This window comes from Mesocricetus auratus, unplaced genomic scaffold, assembly GCF_017639785.1.
Source record: "Mesocricetus auratus isolate SY011 unplaced genomic scaffold, BCM_Maur_2.0 Super-Scaffold_100021, whole genome shotgun sequence".
NCBI lineage: Eukaryota > Metazoa > Chordata > Mammalia > Rodentia > Cricetidae > Mesocricetus > Mesocricetus auratus.
In genome coordinates, this window is record NW_024429202.1 from 9,105,400 (window position 1) to 9,125,560 (window position 20,161).

The following is a 20,161-nucleotide window of genomic DNA, read 5'->3' on the forward strand; positions in this document are numbered from 1 at the left end:
GTGTACCATCAGTTTAGGCACAAGTTCAGTTCTGCTCAAATCTCTCCCTACCTCCACTAAGTAATGCAGCTCAACCTGGACAAGGCATTTCATGAAATCCTCATCTCTCAGGTTAGTGTGAGCTCACTCAGAGCCTAAAAAATACACTAGACACCCATGAGAAGTCTGTTTGAAATGAAACATTCAGAACACAGAGCACAAGAGAGGACCCAAGATCCTGTGCTGTACAGTTTGCCATGCCTCAGGTAGGTCTGAGAAAATCAGAAAGAGCTTGTGAGATCCCTAAGGAAGAAGCTTGCTAGAAAAGAGACATTGCTATGTGAGACCTCAGCTAAGATGCTAAGTAACATGAGACCCCACTGAGAATGCAACTAGAGAATGCACTTCTATGATCCACAATTCTGACACTGAGGTAAGGTTTTACAAATGAACTGAACATTAGTTGAGTAGATAAATAGGAAAAATGAAAGAATATGTATGGAGTGAAGTAGCCTGAAAATTTCTTCCAAATGAATCCTGTTGGCTTATGCAAACAACCAGAACTATGAGCCCGAGTAAATCTTACTCCAGTAAACTGTGTCAGGTATTTGCCACAGCTGTGAGAAAAGTGATTAGTACAGAGATTAGTCTCATAATTAATCTGGGCTTAAGAGATAAAGTACCTATATTGCCATATAAATCAGATTGGATTTGAACTTAAAGGAATATTGACAATATAATAATACAAAATCACACACAATTATCAATTGTGCCAAACTCCATTTATTGAAAGTTAGGAGGGGTTAATGTGTGGGGTAAGAAACTTAAGATCTAATGACTTGTACATGTTTCTGGTAAAATTTGAATTCTTTGGGTATTTTTGATCCATCTCTTCTCTAAAGCATATCAGTAAGTGGCCTGTTTTGTTTTTGTTTTTGTTTATTTATTTATTTATTTATTTATTTATTCTTTTGGTTTTTCGAGATAGGGTTTCTCTGTATTGTTTTGGAGCCTGTCCTGGAACTCACTCGGTAGACCAGGCTGGCCTCGAACTCACAGAGATCCACCTGCCTCTGCATCCCTAGTGCTGGGATTAAAGGCGTGCGCCACCACCGCCCGGCATAGCCTGTTTTTAATAACCAATACAACCATTAGTACTAGTTATCAGAGAAGGGACATTGTAACACATTTGCTATTCTTTACAATGTCAGAAGTAAGTCATTGCATGGCGACTTGGAGAAAACTTTGGAGACGACAGTGTTTCATGTGTCAATCGGGGTCTAGTGTGAATCCCTGGGGGACGTGCAACAGCCAATATTCAAGAATCATAACATATAAATAATTTCATTTCGTGAAAACTTACATGATTTTTGTGTATGAGCCAACTTTAAGATGCTATTACTCAGAATATGCTCACAATGCAATGAAAAGAGTATTTGGCTGCTGTTACTATGCCTTAATTTGGGTGTTTAGTGCCAAACATATGATACACAGCAAAATTCTATTACTTTGCTATTATAATCTGTTTAGAAGGGTAAAAACAACTCTTTACTCATCTCAAACTACCTATTTTCAGCAGTCAATATATATTATAATCTAAATGCACAAAGCACCAAAAGAACGAATGTGGCCTACGCCATCCCCAACTACTAAGCTGAACAGAGTGCAGAAGGGGAATTACTTGGAATGGAGGTTTTCTTATTAAAGTACTGAGTAAGAATTGGGGTCAAAGCGCAAAAGATTACACAGGAACTGTATGTCGAAAAGGGGGAGACAAAACAAATTTAGGGAAAAACTTTTAGGTTTAATATCTACTTAGATTGCCTGCCCGTTTCCTTCCTTCCCTCCCCTCCCTTCCCTCAAACAAGGTTTCACTAGGTATCCCATGCTTCAAACTTGTAATCCTCCTGGCTCCACCTCCAGAGCTGGAATCACACTGCTTGAAGCACTACTCCTAGTACATAATTACAGTCTTACAGTAAAGTATACAGCTACAAATTATTACGTAGCTGCATTTCGATTATTTTAATCTGCCGTCATTAGAATTAGAATACAGCAACCTTCCACAATAATATAATTAACGAATTTTATAAAGAAAGAATAATTCAAATTTATTCTATGGATCATGTTGAAAAAACAGTTTTCTTACTTGAAGGCATTATCCTAAAAAAACTGCTAACAGTCCACAAAAGAATAGAGAAAACTAAATCCTGAGAGGTCAAAAACAACATGATTGTTAAAAATGACTATAAAAAAATGACACAGAACAGAAAACATGGGACAACTGATGACAGATATCAACTTGAAATGCTTTCCCCTGTCTGCTTAAGTAATGCCACACAAACAGATCAACAATGGGCATAAAAGAAGCCTGAGTGAAGCAAGTGATAAGTTTGGGAGTAAGCGTTGATCCTTCAAGGTAAATATTGGGCTACATACGACAAGCCGTGAAATAAAGGAATAATTACTGAGTTTGGTTTATTATTATGTAAGTTTAAATATGATGATTAAATTATAAAATCTTCATAACTTCACTCTATTATGTCAATGAAGAGGATACAGAGTATAAACCTGATAATATGCATTGCTTACACAAAGTATTCTAATAACATTCTTTTAATAAAAAACTGTAATCACTCCATTTGATTTTCAGCATTTAAATTTACAATAAAATATGTACCTTTTGCAATTTGTTTTTTGAGACAGGGTATCTCTGTGTAGTCTTGGCTGTCCTATAACTCACTCTGTAGGCCAGGCTGTTCTTGAACTCTATTTATACTGTTTAAGCATTAAAGGTTTTTATACTGCTTTAATTACGGTGGTCTGTTTTAAGAGAGAAAAATTCAAGTATTCAGATATATTGGAGAATAAACCAAACAATCATTTAATTAACTTAGAGTCAAATTTCACATTATGAAATAATATTTCTGCATAATAGCTTCATTTTGTTCACCTACTTGATAGCTCAAATCATGTCTTTAAGCTTTGAATTTAAAAGTAACCTGGAAATTTGATAGTCTAATATTGTGAATTATTGCTTTATTAAAAAATAAAACTTGGAAGCTAAATATTAGTGAAATAAACCTGAGAGATTCACAAGGTGATGGAGAAAAAATCGTCCATTGTCCTCTCCACATTCCTCACTCAAAAATGATCTGTAATCTCCTTAGGTCTCTCCTTCCTCCTTTGTGTCCCTCTAGCTTCATCTCAGTCCACCAGAAAACTCTATAGTACACTCTAGCTGGGTCACTGTGGACTCCACACTACAAACCAATGTCTGACTCTATAGGCAGTCTGGGAGCAGCAATACAAACAAATCTCTTGCAACGTTATTCCCCTTTTTGTTTAAATAAAATAGAAAGGTTTTAACTCTAACATAGAAAAAACTATATACAATAAGAAAAATTATCAAATAAAAAATATATTCAGTGTCCAATCCATTAGTATTGGCAAATTCAAAGAAAATACTCCATTATCTTGTGAGTCTAAAGTTTTGTACTTGATATATTTTCTATCATAACTATAGAAAACAGGAACTATAACAAATCAATCTTCAACCCCATCAGAGATCTGAGGACATAATATTACCTGAGTAAACAGTAATTGCAGAACAAGCAATTACAAAAACTAAGAAATGATAGAGACCTTTGGCTGCCTGGAAAGTCACCCCAAGTTTCCTCTGCAACACTGGGGCATTCATATTTATCCTATGGGCTTAGGATATCTTACAGACTTTTCTGTGAAGCAGGAATTTTGAAGGACTGTCCTGCCTTGTCTTAGCAAAGTTCAGCAGTGGCTTTATTTTGTGACCTGCTTGTCCAATTTGGACAGCATACTATCAGCAGTCGAGGCAAGGGCAGTTTCTTTGACCAGTGGGCAACTTCTGCCTCAAAGAAAGCAAACTCCACATGGAGGTTCTTAGATGCCTGTTGTTCTCTTTTGAAGTAAGCTGGTGCTACCAGGAGCAGACATGTCTCACTATGATGGAAAAAAACGCCTTATGTTATTAAAACTTTTTAAATGCCATATTCTATAGTTCTGTGTGAAGATTAGATAGCTATAGTTACAGTTTTCCATAGTCATGATAGAAAGCCAATCAATCAGGTACAAAACTTTGGACTCAACAAGATAGGTAAGGAAATGGAGTATATTCTTTGAATTTTCCAAATACTAATGGACTGGACAGTGTCCAGGGTGTGGTCTTAGATCAGGACAAAGAGGTGGAGCTGCCACACGCCCCCATCACCTCCCTCCCTGTGAGCTGGCTCTGTCTTTCAAGCCCGAATATGCACTCACACACTGCTCTCCTCTCTCAGCACTGCCAGCAATTGGCTGTTGCTGTATCTTCGCACTCCCTGGAAAACCATGCTCCAGGAGTGGCTGGCAGCTTGTACTCCTCTCATACTGCATCCCAGTCTCATGGGTTTCTCTTATGGTTCACCACCCTACTCCATGCACAGCATGTGAGCAGCCACTATGACCCCCCAGACCAGGCATGCAATTAGCACAGATTGGAGCATCCTTACTGTACCTGCCCTCTCTGCCAACACAGTTCAACATCAAACATCATCAACGCAGATGAATGGTGCCACACAGGTCCTCCTATGCTGTGGACCTCAGAAGAACAGGTGAAATAGCTGGGAACTCTTAAAGGGGAAAACAGGTTTAAAAACATGGTGGAAATCTTTCCTGTTTAAGAATTGGGAATATCACAATGTAGAGAGTTAGGACCCTACTTAGTGCTACTATGGATGACTTGTAAATGGAAAAAAAAATGAGGGGATAAACCACTTAGTTGGGATTGATATAATGCCAATTTTAATTACTATCAGTATGGGAATTCATACTTTATACTTAAAGTGGTTTGATAACTATGCCAAATATGAAACTTGAATGATAAGATACAAACCTTAGAAAGACATACTATTGATAAGATACAAGCTTTAGAAAGATTTAACACTGATAAGATACAAGTCTCAGGAAGACTTAATAATGAAAATAATATTTGACTTATAAGATACAAGCCTTAGACAGACTTACTAATGAAAATATGACTAACAAGATACATGCCTTAGAAAAACCAATTACTGAAAATAACACAGATAGAGGAGCTTAGAGAAGCCACTGACTATTGCATTGTGAAACTGAAGAGGAGAAGTCAAAAGTTATTAGAAAACCAAATTTAGTCTATCCAATTACCATAAAAGAATAACCACCAGATTATAGGCATCCCTAAGATTATGATACCAAAATTAACTAAACATCCTGATAAAGTTTTAGATTTTAAGAGATTTAAAGAATAAGTTGCTTTATATGGTGTGCACTCATTCTATGTGAATGACGTTAAATTCATGGGCAACTCTGAAAAGAATTATTCCAAAAGACTGGAAATATTTAGCTACAGCAATATTAGCAGTTGGCCCTCAGTTACAAGGAAATATGGTGGAAAGAGGAAGCTGGGGTCATAGAGCAATGAGGTAGGACTAGAGGTATGGAAATTTACCAAGACTAGCTACTTGGTGAAAGCCAGTATGCTGATTTGCAAAGACAGTCTAGATGTGATGACCACACCTTGTTGTTTGGTCATGTAGTAGCTTTGAATACTTGGGACAGAGATGAAGAATCAGGAAAAAAATGAGTCATTTACTAAAATTATAAGTGAGGTCCAAAAGAAGCCTTCACTGATTTTTTTCTTACAAAGATTGACCTCAGCTGTAAATAGAACAGTATCAGATCCATAAGTCAGACAAATATTAATTGAATCTTTAGCTTTTGAAAATGCCAATTCAGAATACAAAATGGTGGTCAGAACTTTAAAGGCAAGATAGATGAGTGGCTTAGAAATACAACTGATGCTGGGAAATTTAAAATTTCATCATGGAAGTTGTAGTAGGACCCAACAAGTAATGCTGTATACCCCATGGTCCATACATCTCTACTTAACAAGTGTTCTTTGCAAAGAGTCATTGGTCTGATTCAAGGCTCCTAAGTCTCCACTACACAATAGATGCTGACCCCCCACTAGGACTCTTCCTGGACATCCTGCTGGCAGCCAGTGTTGTAGACATACTGCAGCTTTGGGTCTTCAGGTCAAGTGCATTCACAGGCTACAGCAGATCATAGGTGGGTTATATGTTTGAGTAGGCCAAGCCATACCCTAGGTCTGGGCCTAGGCAGCTGCAGGGTTGGTCTGCCAGATTGGAAATGGGAACAGCTCTCCCATAATCACAATTTCAGGCTGGCTCACCCACACCTCTGATAACAGAGTTGGTCCTACTGTACTGCCCTGGCAAGTTTGCAGCTGGTGAGGATCTGGGATGGCTCTCTCACTCTATGAAAACATGGCTAGTTCTCTCACTGGCCTACTGTGATGATGGGTGGGCATGGGAAGGAAAAGGACATTTATCCCCTCCCCATGTCACCACAAGATAGATGGAATAACAGTGATGGCTCTATTGTGCTACTTTGGTATAGGGCAAGGCCTACTCTCCGAAATGTTGCAGCTGGTGGGGAGACATTGATGGCTCTCCCACTCTTATGATCAGAGAGACAGCTCTCCCACCTACCTTAGGCATTGATGGGCAGGGGAAATTTTCTAGAAATTTTAAGACAAATCAAAATGTCAGATGTTTTAATTGTGGAAACAAGGTCATTTGAAAACAAACTGTAGGCAACATTTTCCTAGGAGCATATATTTACTACAGACAATTCAAATAAAAGGCCTTAGAATTCTGGAGTATGCAGAAGGTGTGGCAAAGGCCAGCAATGGACTAATACATAAAGATAACAAGGGAAAGGCAAGGTAACGTCTACCATTGGGAAATACCTCAGAGGGCCTCCCATAGGCCTGTACGTCAAATTTAGTTCAATCATTCCCTGCCAACATTGGGGAGACTGCTCCATAGAGCAACTAAAAGACCTAATGCCTGTTGTTAAAGCCAACACTGCTCTTGATGACAGAAACCTTCAATAAACAAAACAAAATTACAAGAGTATTTTGGCAAACTTCTATAAATAATCAAGGACCAAAGGAAAACACAAATGTCATTGTAATTGAAAGTTTACTAGATGTAACAATAATTGCACAGAAAACTTGGCAACCCGAGTGGACTATTCAAGTAAATGTTCAGCTTCTAGGGATTGGGAATTTTATCAAAGGAAAAACAAAGTGGAAGATCGGTCATAGGTATAGGGCCAGTAGAACAAATAGGAAAACTGATAAAATATGTGTCTAACAATACCAATGGATTTATGGGGATGTGATTTGTTGCAGGAAAAAAAAAGATGAATATTCCTCCAAGATCAGAAAATAAAGGATACTTCTGAGAGAAATATGCAAGTTAGGATAAAACAAGAATTATGTACAACCTTTTGGAATGACCAGGATAGTATAGATAATGGAGTATTTTCTCTGAATTTGTCAAATGAAAAGATATTGTTGATTGTATTTATTGCCTTATATATTGTATATAGTTATTGTACTTATTGTATATAGTTTTTCTTGTATTACTTATAACCTTTATTAATTTTAACCCCCCCCCAAAAAAACGGGAAGTGTGGTGGTATTTTGTTTGTGATCTAACAAATAAAGTTATTCAGAGTGTGGAACTAGCTACACTAGTTAGTCATAGGCACCAGGCAGTGGTGGCATACACCTTTAATTTCAGCACTTGGGAGGCAGAGGCAGGTGGATCTCCATGACTTCAAGGTCACCCTGTGCTACAAGGAGATTGATCCAGTCTAAGAGAGAAACAGCCAGGTGGTGGGGACCCACCCTTTAATCCCAGTACTTGGCTTTAATACCAACACTAGGGAGGTGGAGACAGGAGTGATATGACTGGGCAGAGAGAGGAGCTCATGGCATTCAGTCTGAAGTTTCATAGAGACAGCATTCAGTATGAGGATTCATCAGGACAGGATCACCCCTTTGGTCTGAGGATTTAGTAGAGGTAAGAGTTCTCTATTGTGGCTTGCTAGGTTACTTCTCTGACTTTTCAGCATTTATCCCAATGTCTCACTCCAGGTTTTTATTATTAAAACCAATTAGAACTTGAGCTACAGGTCTAATGTGTAGGGTAGAAGGACAGATAGGAAATTAAACCATATGTGAGTAACATAGCAATGAAATTATGGGGATGTGATTTGATGCAGCAATGGGAAACACAGATTAGCATTCTTCCAATCTCAGAAACAAATCACAAAATAAAGAATGCTTCTTAGAGAAATATAAAAAGGTATTACCAAAAGCAGTCACAGACTGCTCAGGTTGTATATAAATAGGGTACAAAGGCTGGTACCAACAAGTGTACCAACAGCCCTACATTTAAAATGCTTACCCAACAAACTTGTATGGGCGGAAAAATGACCTTTGACATCACAAAAATTACAGGCACTAGAACAGCTGGTAGAGGAGCAGCTAGGTTCTCAATATATTGAAGAGTCGACCAGTCCTTGGAATTCTCCTATATTTGTCATTAAAAGGAAATCACAGAAATGGAGAATGTTAACAGATTTGAGGGAAAAATAAAAGCATTTTAGCCAATGGGATGTTTAGAGCCTGGAATTCCTTTCCCTTGTTTTCATTATGTTTTGTTTAGTTTTCCTTAAGGATGGTCTATTCTATTGATTGATTTAAAAGACTGCTTTTTTACTATACCTTTACAAGAAGGGAATAGAGAAAAATTTGCCTTCACAATGCCTACTTATAATTCCCAGCCTGTTCAAAGGGGTTAGTAGAAAGTTTAGGGACTGTTATCTGTGGATTTCTTTTTCTGAAAAGTCTAATCTTCTTCATGTTTACTGTCTTTCCCAGTATGCATACATATAAAAGATAAAAATTTCTTTGTTAACATTAATGTTTGAGTTTTCCAGAGAACAAGGGATTTCCTGACAGCAATCTTGAACTGCTTCGGAAAGAGAATGGGGCTCCACTTCATCGACACCACCTGATTCGACTTGATGCATCTGAACTGCCCCACATTATTGACTCCACCTGACAAGCATCATCCTGAAACTGGCTTGGAAATACATCACTCGGCACATCTCCAGACCAAGGAACTGATACAATGCACCTTCTACAATCTGGTCAGAGCTTCAGACGAGAACTTCACTCAATACTAGAACTCCAGTCAGGGACTTCAATCAAGCATCTCCTGACAAACAGAGACTGTCTAATCTACTTAAGATTTTGTTACACTAACATTTTTCGTCTCACAGGTCCCCATGAGATTGTCATCATACCATCTCAGCAGGAAGTAGTTTTGAGAATTCCACAACCCCTCTCCCTACTATTGATATTGTAGGATAGTTTACACCTGCTAGTGTTAGTTTTCAATTATTTTAAGGTTGGGAATGGAAGGAGGTGTTCAGAATTGGGTATTTCTTTCATATAAGTTTAGGTTTAGATGGGACAGATGTTTGAGACATTTTGTTCATTGACACAAGTTAGTTTTGTTTTAAGTTTAAATATCTTCTTTAGATTAAAAGGGGAATTGTAGGAGGAGACTTAGGACTATGCCATTAGACATGTGGCGCATAAGGATGTAGTAATGATAGCTTGGTGAACCTCGTCACTAACCACACTCACTTTGGGCGTGACTAGAGATGCATATGAATGTAGTAATGAAAGGGCGGTGAACTACACCACTAGCCAGGCCCACTTTTGGGTGTGGATAGCAGCGTGTACAGAGGTTCTTATAAAAGACTGTGCAGCAGAGCTGCACTCTCTCTTTACAGATTCCAGTTCAGTGGCAAAAGCTACTTGACTCATCTGGGTTGTCTGTTTTCTCTCGTAAGTAATTTCTACAATAAACAGTTACTTATACCCTGAACAAATGTGCCGTTTATCATTACAGCTTATAACTTATAAATCCAATGAAGAATATTAAATACATAGGAAGTAATGAAATAAGAAATATACAAGCTTAAGAAAGGAAATGGTGAAATACTACTAAAAAGCATCAACAAACTTGAACAACTACATAGAACCCTGATTCTTACAAACAACAAGTCAATACTCTAAAGATACAATTCTAAGTTATAATCTAATGGGATTTCAATAAATATACTAATAAAATTTATACATACTGGACAAAATAACAGCAATATTCACATTAAAGATAGTTAAACAGTATCCTCTTCCTTTTAGATTAGGTTCCATTGAATGCCTCAAGAGGATTTGTGAAAGGGCAGAAAGTACAAACCCTATGGGTACTAAACTTTCTAGAAAGACACATCCATAGTCCATTTATAAATTAGGCACAGTAAGAGTTCAACAACCAAAAATCAACTTAAAGAATGCACTAGGAAGGACTAGAGAGATGAGTCAGTATGCAGAGGACAGGATGCCCTTGATATGCTGCACTGAGTAGATCCCATCACTTTCTCAACAATCTTATTCAACACACGTGATCACATTCTAATTATAAGAGCACACCAATGGAACAGAAGACATTCCACTTCTCAAAATGTTCAGGCTCAGCAGAGACAGCCATGATATGGCAACTAAATGTACCAGCCAGTGTGGTATGTATGACTGGATCCCTGAAAAGAAAGAGGGATTGGTGGCAAAGAGTATGGAATTCGAGTAAGGTTGCAAAATTACTGTGCCATGATTATTTACAGGTTTTCATAACTGTCATAGTTATGTAAGATACTGACATCAGAGGAAGATGAACAACATCTGAGGATTCTTTATACATTTGTGCAAACAATCTTTATCCTAAAGTGAACAGGGTTTTAACAATTTCTAAGAAAGCTCTGAGGAAATGAGGCATATCAGTGATGGCTCAAAGTGCTGTTGTTATGGCAATAGTTCACTGTTAAATTTATCAGGTTATGTACCTACATAGGCATTACTATATCATATCTCAATAAAACAAAAACATCTAGCTAAAAATAAAATCTTTTTTAAAATGTGTTGAATTGGAAATACAATAAAAACAGAATGAAAATGAGATACCAAATAGGGTTATATGTGATCTTACCAGGTTAATTAGTTGTGTGTGAACCACATCTTCTACCAAAACTGCTGTTTCATGGAGAGGTCTCCTAGCATCACCTAAAGAAAACCTGCAGGAAAAAATTAAGACATACCACTATTGAGGCTGCAAACCAGGAAAAGCAACATATATATATTTCTAGTTCATTGTAAGAATCAGCTATATAAAGAGGCTACTGTTCTCTACAACGATCCAACAATGCATTCTTACCTCTAGATGAAGGAAATACATGTATTTCTTATAAACTGTATCTTCCAAAGAAAGTATACTATTATCTGCATTCCTTCTTAGTTTAAAAAGTATTTGTAAAGGGAATTTGCTCTGTCAAAATGCAAGATCAATTCCCAATACCCAGAGCAGTAGCTCATAATCAATCACACATTACACCAGCTCCAGGGGATCCAACACCTCCAGGCTCTGATGGTGCCTACATCATGGGTTGGTAACCACAAACAGGCAACCATGCATATAATTACTGAAAAACAATAAAAAACTTTAAGGGGAAAATACCATTAACCACATCACCATATAAGCATCAACTCACCTAACCAGTCTACACTGTCAATAAAAGTTTTAGCATAAGATACAAAATATGTGATACAATAAACCCTGAAAACTGCTTACATATAAAAATCTTCACCTACATTATGATCTTTGCCTACATAAAGCACAATATAAAGAATGGTTTACAATTTTGTTTACAGCATGTGTATACTAGATATGCAGAGATGCTTTCCCTTTTAAAGAACACCTGACATAGCATGATGTGTGGAAATCTTACTTAAAACCTGCATTAGAAGAAGAGAAGATTCAACAATTAAAGCACAGTGAGAAGACTGACTCTCACCGAAGACAAGCCGTGGCCCTCCTATTTGTATTTGGGCATATACTTAACTCACAACAACCTGCAATCTGGAGTAAACTAGCATACATTTATAGGTACAGGGAAGAATGAACAGACCCTATGAGGACAGGAAATAATTTGAAGATCCAATACAAAGCTGAGAAACCTACATCTGTGATCCTGATTCTTTTTGCATGGGAACTAGCAAACTATCCATCCTTCCAATGTTCCTCACTTGCCAAGGCTTAGAACAGAAAAGAAAGCTCTTCCCTAAGAATTTCCAGCTGTAAGCTATGCATGGTAGTACAAAGCTGTGATTCTAGCACTCAAAATGCAAAGGTAGAAGGATGAATGAGTTCAAGGCTGGCCTGGGCTACACAAGGGGGAACCTGTCTCAAATAAAGCCATAAAACAACAACAACACCACACACACACCAGGAAGAGAATAACATCAGCACCAAAAATTGTTAGAAATAAATTTAATTTTATGGTGGCAGAACATTTGCTCTCTTTATATAGACAGAAACGATAATGAATAAAGCCAGAAACCAATTTAATGTAATTTGTATTTATAGTACTCTCCAGTACTTGGTATCATCCCTTTAAGAATATGTTTAATCACCGATTTACAACTATCCCTACATAGGACATATTAAGGATCAATACCACATCTACTAGGAGGTAAATCATCATGAATGAGAGAGCAGGACAGCCAACCACAGAATGAGACCTATACATACGAGACAATTAAATAATAATTAAGTATTAACTAAGTAATTCATGCTTTAGGGCACAGCTATAAACCTAGAACGAAGACTGCTATGCAAATCCAAGTTTAAGGGCAGCCTGGGCTGCATAGTAAGCTGAGTGTCAGCATAAATAGAAATGAAACAGATATAGTAATAAGAAACACTACCAAGTTGGTTCATTATACTTGAAAAACCATGAAAAAAATCTATAAGAGAAACATATAGCTACTGTAAAAAATAAATCAATAAACTCTCATGAAGGAACCTCCTTATATGATAAAGACTAACATAAGACTCTACGGAAAACATATTTAATGGTGAAAAACATGATATAATGTGGATGGTTGCTTTTGTCACTTCTAGTCAATCCACTTCTAAAAGTTTTAGCTAGAGCAACTGAAGAAAAGAAATCAAAAAAGAGAAGAAACACCACCTTTACTTATAGGTCATATGATCTTGCATACATCATATAAAGTATCTACCAAGTTCTGGCTATTACAAATAATGCTGCTATGAACACAGTGGAAAAGAAATGGGCATCTTTTGGATATATGCCTAAGAGTGGAGTTGCTGGGTCTTGTGGTAGGTTTATTCCCATTTTTCTGAGGAATCTCCAGAAACAGCTGACCTGAAAAGGGTTAACTCTTGAATCCCAGGCTGATGCCTGGGAATCCAGCATGGGACTGATCAAGACCCCCTGAAAGGGGATGTCAGTGAGAAGGCCTAGGTAATCTACTGAGCCTTGGGCAGTAGATCACTATTTATCCCGAGTTTACACATGGACTTTGTACTCCCATCCAACAATGTGATATGCACTCTCACCCTGAACTCTTGGGGGAGGGTCTAGGCCCTGCCCTGGATGAAATGACAGACTATGGACATCCCCAAGGAGGGCCTCACCCTCCCTGGGGAAATGAGGGAATTTTGGGGGAGTTGGGGGGAGGGCACAGGAGGAGGGAAGGGAAAGGGAGAGGGACCTGGAACTGACTTGTGAAGCAATCTTGTTTCTAATTTAAATTTAAATTTAAAAATAAATAATAAAAAATATGTACAAAAATAAAATATCCACCAAAAGAAAAAAAAATAATCAGAGGTAGAAAACAAACACCACAAAGTTGAAGCAGCTCATGATCATTTACAGCTATAGCTCCTGGGGACCCAGTACACCCTTCAGGCCTCTCTTAGGCATCAGGAATGCATGTGGTACACAAGTACACATGTAGGCAAACACCCATAAACATAAAATAAATCTGAGGAAATTGAAGAGCTGAAGAAAACAATCATATAAGTATGTTTACTGACAACAGAATCAATAAGAATAAATTTTTTTTTTTGGTTTTTTCGAGACAGGGTTTCTCTGTATTGTTTTTGGAGGCCATCGGTCCAGCCTGGCCTCGAACTCACAGAGATCCGCCTGCCTCTGTCTCCCGAGTGCTGGGATTAAAGGCGTGTGCCACCACCGCCCAGCAAGAATAAAATTTAAACTAACATTTAACCCAATAGGCAAAAGCCTTACCAACTATAAACTATATGATAGCTGAGATTAAGGAAGGTATATGAAAAGTAAGTATATGAATATGAAAGGAAATCTTTTTCCACTTAGCAGAATACTGTTAATATAACAATACTGCCATTAAAACTCCAATGGGTGTGGGTGTGTGTGCACGTATGTATGTGCCTGTGTGTGTGTGTGTGTGTGTGTGTGTGCGCATGTGTGTGTATGTGTGTGTATTAAACAGAAATACCTGACAGAAACAACTGAAACATTTTGTAAGTTTTAGGATCCCAGTCCTGTTGCTGAGCCCTGTCAGTGGGCCTGGGGAAAGGCAGGAAGGGGTGGGGAGGTCAGGACAGAGAAGTGTTGCTCATTTCAGGGCAGATAGGAAGCAGAGGGTGGTAACAAGAGGCCAGAGGCAAGAAGCACCCTTGAAAGGCTAATAGGGACCACTTCCTCCAATTAGACCAAGCCTAATCTCCTTTGGGGGGGTGTAGGGAGGGATCTTCTGGTAGGCTATTCACTTTCTGAATCCCTCAGTGAAATACCATGGCCTAGGTTAGATAAATAATATCAAATAGTCTTTTGAAATCCCTTCTGTTATGACAGAGGTTGGTTCACTGACCCTATGTGCTCCTCCACACAACCAAGATTAACCCTCACACCCATACTTGAGACCCAAGGATGGCATCTGTGAAAGTCATCAGGTAAAAAGTAAAGACTCAGATGGCATCATGGCTCCAAGTCAGAGGAGGAAAAGAACCCAAATGTCGTGGCCACCGAATACATGAGCCCAAAAAAAGCTTCTGTAGTTCACACAGCCTATGGTACAATAGATGGGGCATTCAGATATGATGACAGAGAAACATCCCGAAAGTAAGTGACCTGCTTAATCCTCACAGTGGCTCTGGAGTACTGAAACCGAACTGACTTTGGGTCTGAGGTTCCTCAAACCTGAGAATACTGAAAGAAGCCTTTACAGTTGTAGCTTTCGGGTCATGAGAACTATGGCCCTTAAGTCCTGAAACAACACCTGTATAAGTGAGACAAAAGCACATGAAAAAATTCTACATAATAAATTAAGCAATAATCATGAAACAAATAAGAAAAGGAAAAAAATAACAAGAAATAGTAACACAAACTGAAACACAAGAATATAAACAATCTGAGAGGGAAGGAGAGTTTTAACTCATTTCTGATGTTATAAGTGGAAGCCACTTCCAAGAATCAACTCCACCCTTAAAACATTTATTCTTGAAGGCTGGAGATACTGCTCTAGGGTTTTATATTGTTCTTTTTTAGCACATTTAGGAGGTCACTCATCTAATTCCAATAATTGTTTCCAAATTCTCACACTGATTACAGAGAGGAAAGCTGACTATCTTGAATTGATAGCTCCTGAAATAAGACAGCAGGCAGTAGTACAGTCTGTGACAGACAGCTGAGCCAGTGACTGATGAACTCACAGTACAAGAGTAGGTCTACTGATATGGCAGGAACATTGTCTGCAAGACAAGGACCAGAAGCATCATGTGTGTATCTACTTGGATGCTGAGTTGCTTTCAATATTTACCATGGCTACAGATGTTAATGTACACAAAGCACTGTATTAAGCTGATGCTGTGGTTAACAAATTACTGTCATCTTGGGTGTCATATTTTTTCCCTTAGTATTTGTCTTTTTGGACATTTCCCTATGTCAGGTAATAGATTACCTAGTAAAGGACACTGTGTGACAACTCCTTTGTTTAAAGAAAGCTTTGGATGACTTTCTGTCTCTCCCACCCAAGTTTCCTTTTTGCCTTCCAGGTCCTTGGTTGACTATACTTTCACTGGCCTGGTATCACTCTAATTTCCAGGGATTGCTCCCAAGTGAAATGAGAGTGAATGAATGGGCTACAGTCCTAGCACTAATCTGGCACTGGACAGAATATGCAAAGCACAAGCATCATGTCATGTGATTTCCTCTACCACAGCATCTTCTGACAGACCTTGAGACTGAATGCCCACTATCCAAGTGGCAGATGGAGAGGTTTGTGCATAGTCAGTCATTTAGGGCAATTAGAATTAGGAACATAGACCAATTAGCCTTCCTCTTCCATTTTAATGTTTCTAAAATCACAACTTTTATCTTATCTTCTGAGACATGAACTTAATTAACAAAACATTTGTGAAAGATAACGTGATGGTTAATCCAATCTCTCAGACCAAAATGTGGTGAAATATTGTTTATGATCTAATAAAGCCACTGAAGATCATAATGCAAAGCTAGCCACAGGCTGGGTGGTGGTGGTGCAAGCCTTTAGTCCCAGCACTCGGGAGGCAGGCAGATCTCTGTGAGTAAGAGGACAGCCTGGTCCACACAGCTAGTTCCAGAACAGCCAGAGCTGTTACACAGAGAAACCCTGTCTTGAAAAACATAAACCAAAATAAAACAAAACAAAAAACACAACTTATTTCTCAATTAAATGAATTTGGAAATATCCCCACATTATTGTCTACAACTGAAATGTACATTACCTTATTATGTGCTCTGAGATGTTCTTCAAGAAAGAAATGTGATCACCAATATACTTGCCATATACATGGTTATCTTTCTAAGCTAAGTTAATTATACAACATTGGACATCAATTCAGGAACCTTGATTGGAGAAAAAGATTCCAAATGACTTAAGGCCTTTGGCAAAAGAATTCCACATGAGCTGCAGCCTAAGATGCTAGAACTTCAAAGCCAAGTTCTTCAGTTTTAAACAATGGGATGATGATGGTAACAAGAGCAAACAATGGGGTTTTTTAAGAATCCCTTTGCACATTCAACAAATATTTCTTGGGTGTCTAGATCATGTCAGGAACTCATTTTCTTACATTAGCTGAGAATCTACAAACTGGCGAATTGACTCTTCTGGCTAATAAACTAAGGACAGACTTCTCAGTCGCCATGGCGTCAAGCAGCCACCACTCAAAGTCAACCAGGGTTCCTTTCAATAAACACATCTCTGAAAAATGAACACTGGGCCTTCTCATAGACTCTTCTATAGAGGATGTCAACCTCCAGAATGCCTATACAGGACCTCACCTCCAAGAAACTTCCTACAAATAAGCTCCTGGGAAGAAGCAATGGATTTGGTTGCCTGCACTGAACAATCTCAGTATTTCTAACAGTGTTTAAGAAGCCTGCTCTCATGAACTTAGTGAGCCTCATCCCTCTCCTTACATTTTTACCCTGAGATAGTTTTAACTGACAGACAAATTCAAAGACCTGTACAATGACCACTTGCACATATCCTATGAGAAATATCTTGATGGCATCTTAGTGCCTACGCCTCTTTCTCTCTCAAACTCAACAGTTATACATACACACCTTAATCAATATCTACTTTTTTAGACCACAAATATACATTGAGGGATTTGCATGTGCCTGGCATTATTATGTGTGCTGTGCCACGTAACCTACTACCTCTAAGCTGCCATTGTCATGTCTGTCCTCTACCTCTTGAGGAGATGCTCTCTACTTAAGTAGAATTCTGTTTCTTTATCAACTTTCAAACATCAAGCTTAGATGAAAATATAAAATCCTACTTTCAAAACTTTGAAAAAACATTGTTTAAAAAGTTCCCTTTTGTTTGGCAAAGAGTATCTTTTAAATCCAGCTAGAGATATTATTTACATAGCCTGCAAAGTTGATTGTTTAAAGTACACAATTTTATGATTTTTAAATAAACTTACAAAGTAGTACGCCCATTTATACAATGCAGTTTTAGGATTTCTCAGTTGTACCCCAAAACTTTATGTCGTCACTGACAATAACCCTCTATTCCTATCCACAGCCCAGGGCAATCTGTGAATAGGCCTAATTGATGTCACCAGACCTCATGTCTCCCTTCAGGGTCCAACATTCCTCACTACTTAGCATGTAGGTTTGCAGTATAGTCATTTCTTCAGAACTAAACAGGCCTTCCTGGAGGGAGAAGAGAGGATGCTGTACATTACCAGGCCCAGGGACTTGAGAGAGTAGAAAGGGTCATAAGACCATATAAGTGGGATAGCTTGAGGCTTTCCTGAGGAAACTGCCTGCATACTGTGCAAAGCCCCAGAAGGTGGCTTTCCTGAGCAGACACAGACACAGCTGCCTTCCAGTCAGTCATCCATGCTTTTATAAGTACCCTCAATAAACTCAGGTTCAGCAACCTGGACTTGGTGAATTATTTCAGCACCCTTTATAGAGTGAACAGACATCTGTTTGTATCTCCCTAGGAAAAGTCACATGACAAGGTCTTGATGTAAACGATACAGCCTTGGGGAGCTTTTTCAAAAGACCATCACTATTAATTCTAAGTTTAATCATGGTAGTTTAGAATTTGTTTAGTTATAAATTGAGGCCTAAATTTTTATTTGAATGTAAAAGTTGCTCAGATTTTAATAAATAACAACAGAAACAAAAGAGCACTCTAACCTATATGGTGAAGAAGTCTAATATATGTAATGGATCCCACAGTCAACACTGCTGTGGACTGTGAAGAGGTGACTGGCTTTAGGCTGACTTTGAGCCTGTTATGCAGTTTGTCCATAATGACATCATACAATATGATACGGGACAGCCTGCTGAAATTTCTCCCTCATGCCATGGCACTACCCCATAAAAAGACAAGTTATCTGTGAACTGTGAACTCATCCAAATCCCTAGTAATTGGAGAACCAGAATTTTCTTGAGACTGGTAAATTTAAGGGGTTTACTGGGTATGGTCCTTCAGGTCTTTAATCCTGGCATTCTGGAGGCACAGACAGGAAGATCTCTGAGTTCAGGTTCAGATGGGTCTACATAATGAGACCCTGTCTCAAAACAAACACACAAAAAGACTGCAAAACAACTCATAATCTTTACAACAATGTTTCCTGACTAAACTCATCCTCCCTTAAATATTTTTAAAGGTGAAAATTTTTGCCTAAATCCTAGTATAATTATACTTCTTAAAGTAGCATTATAGAAAAATACCAAATAGTAACTCATATCACTATTTAATTAATAAAACTTCCATGCATAGATTTTTCTCCTGATAATTATTTTCACAAAAGTAGGAGTATTAGTCCTGCACATTATAAGTATGTGTAAATAAAAATATAAATGAGGAAAACACTGTAGTCATTGTTGAATCACTAAAGAAATTTCAAAATTAATTGTACAAATATCTGTGACTGCCAAAAGGAAAATACATAATATATTCCAGTTGTACTACATAATATATTCCATTTGCTTATTCAGAAAAGGATTCAATTTAAATCATGAAGCATACAAGACAACTGTCTTTATAGAATATGTAAACTAGACAATGATCAGTCACTTTTGTTCAGAGAAAATAAAGAAAACATTTATCTCTAGTCTCAACAATATTTCTCAAATCAAAATGGAATTTAGTATACCCAGAAAAAATGCAGTTTCAATTTATTCTCTGAACATGTATAAAAAAGCGATGACATGAGAAAGATGTTAAGATATAATTATATGTTATGATTCTATTGAGAATAAACATACAGCATACATTAAATGATCTCTTGGTTTCATTTTAGATTATAGACCAGAATTTTGGTATGTATAAATAACTCTTTATACAAGTCTACACAAGCTATCATTAAAATCATATATTAAGTTGTACCATCAAAAACCTTGTCTGTACTTTAACAAGCTTGCCATAACATATGAGAGCATCTAAGTATGCTAAAAATATCAGTAAAACCATATTGTTTGCCTAGGTATTGCAGATTTCACATAGATACAAAGATGTGAGAACAATTAAAGTCCTTATGTATAACAAGTACAGTATTTGTACATAGCCTGGATATACCCTTTGTGAGATAAGCTCCTACTATGTGATTGTTACATAAGTAGTTTATGAAGTGTCTGAAGATGAATCCACAGATAGTAACCAACTGTCCTGTGTACCTAGCAACCACCAGAGTCTACATATAATCATCATCACAGATACCAACTTTGAGGTAGCATATTAATGATGATTTATATCGGCATAGTAAATCAGAACCTGGGTGAGAACCCTTACAGAACTATTATTACTTCCATTCCAGGTATACACTACACCTGG

The 20,161-nt window shown here is 37.8% G+C and overlaps 1 protein-coding gene across 4 annotated transcripts in view; it reads right to left on the bottom strand.

Annotated features, from left to right (window-relative positions):
- Supt3h (SPT3 homolog, SAGA and STAGA complex component) overlaps positions 1-20,161 on the bottom strand; it is a 342,544-nt gene that overhangs the window by 177,507 nt on the left and 144,876 nt on the right. For all 4 annotated transcript variants that reach the window (XM_040729632.1, XM_005072308.4, XM_040729633.1 and 1 more), the window contains exon 3: positions 10,965-11,049. In XM_040729632.1, the coding sequence (XP_040585566.1) occupies positions 10,965-11,049 (85 nt within the window). The remainder of the gene's footprint in view (positions 1-10,964; positions 11,050-20,161) is intronic.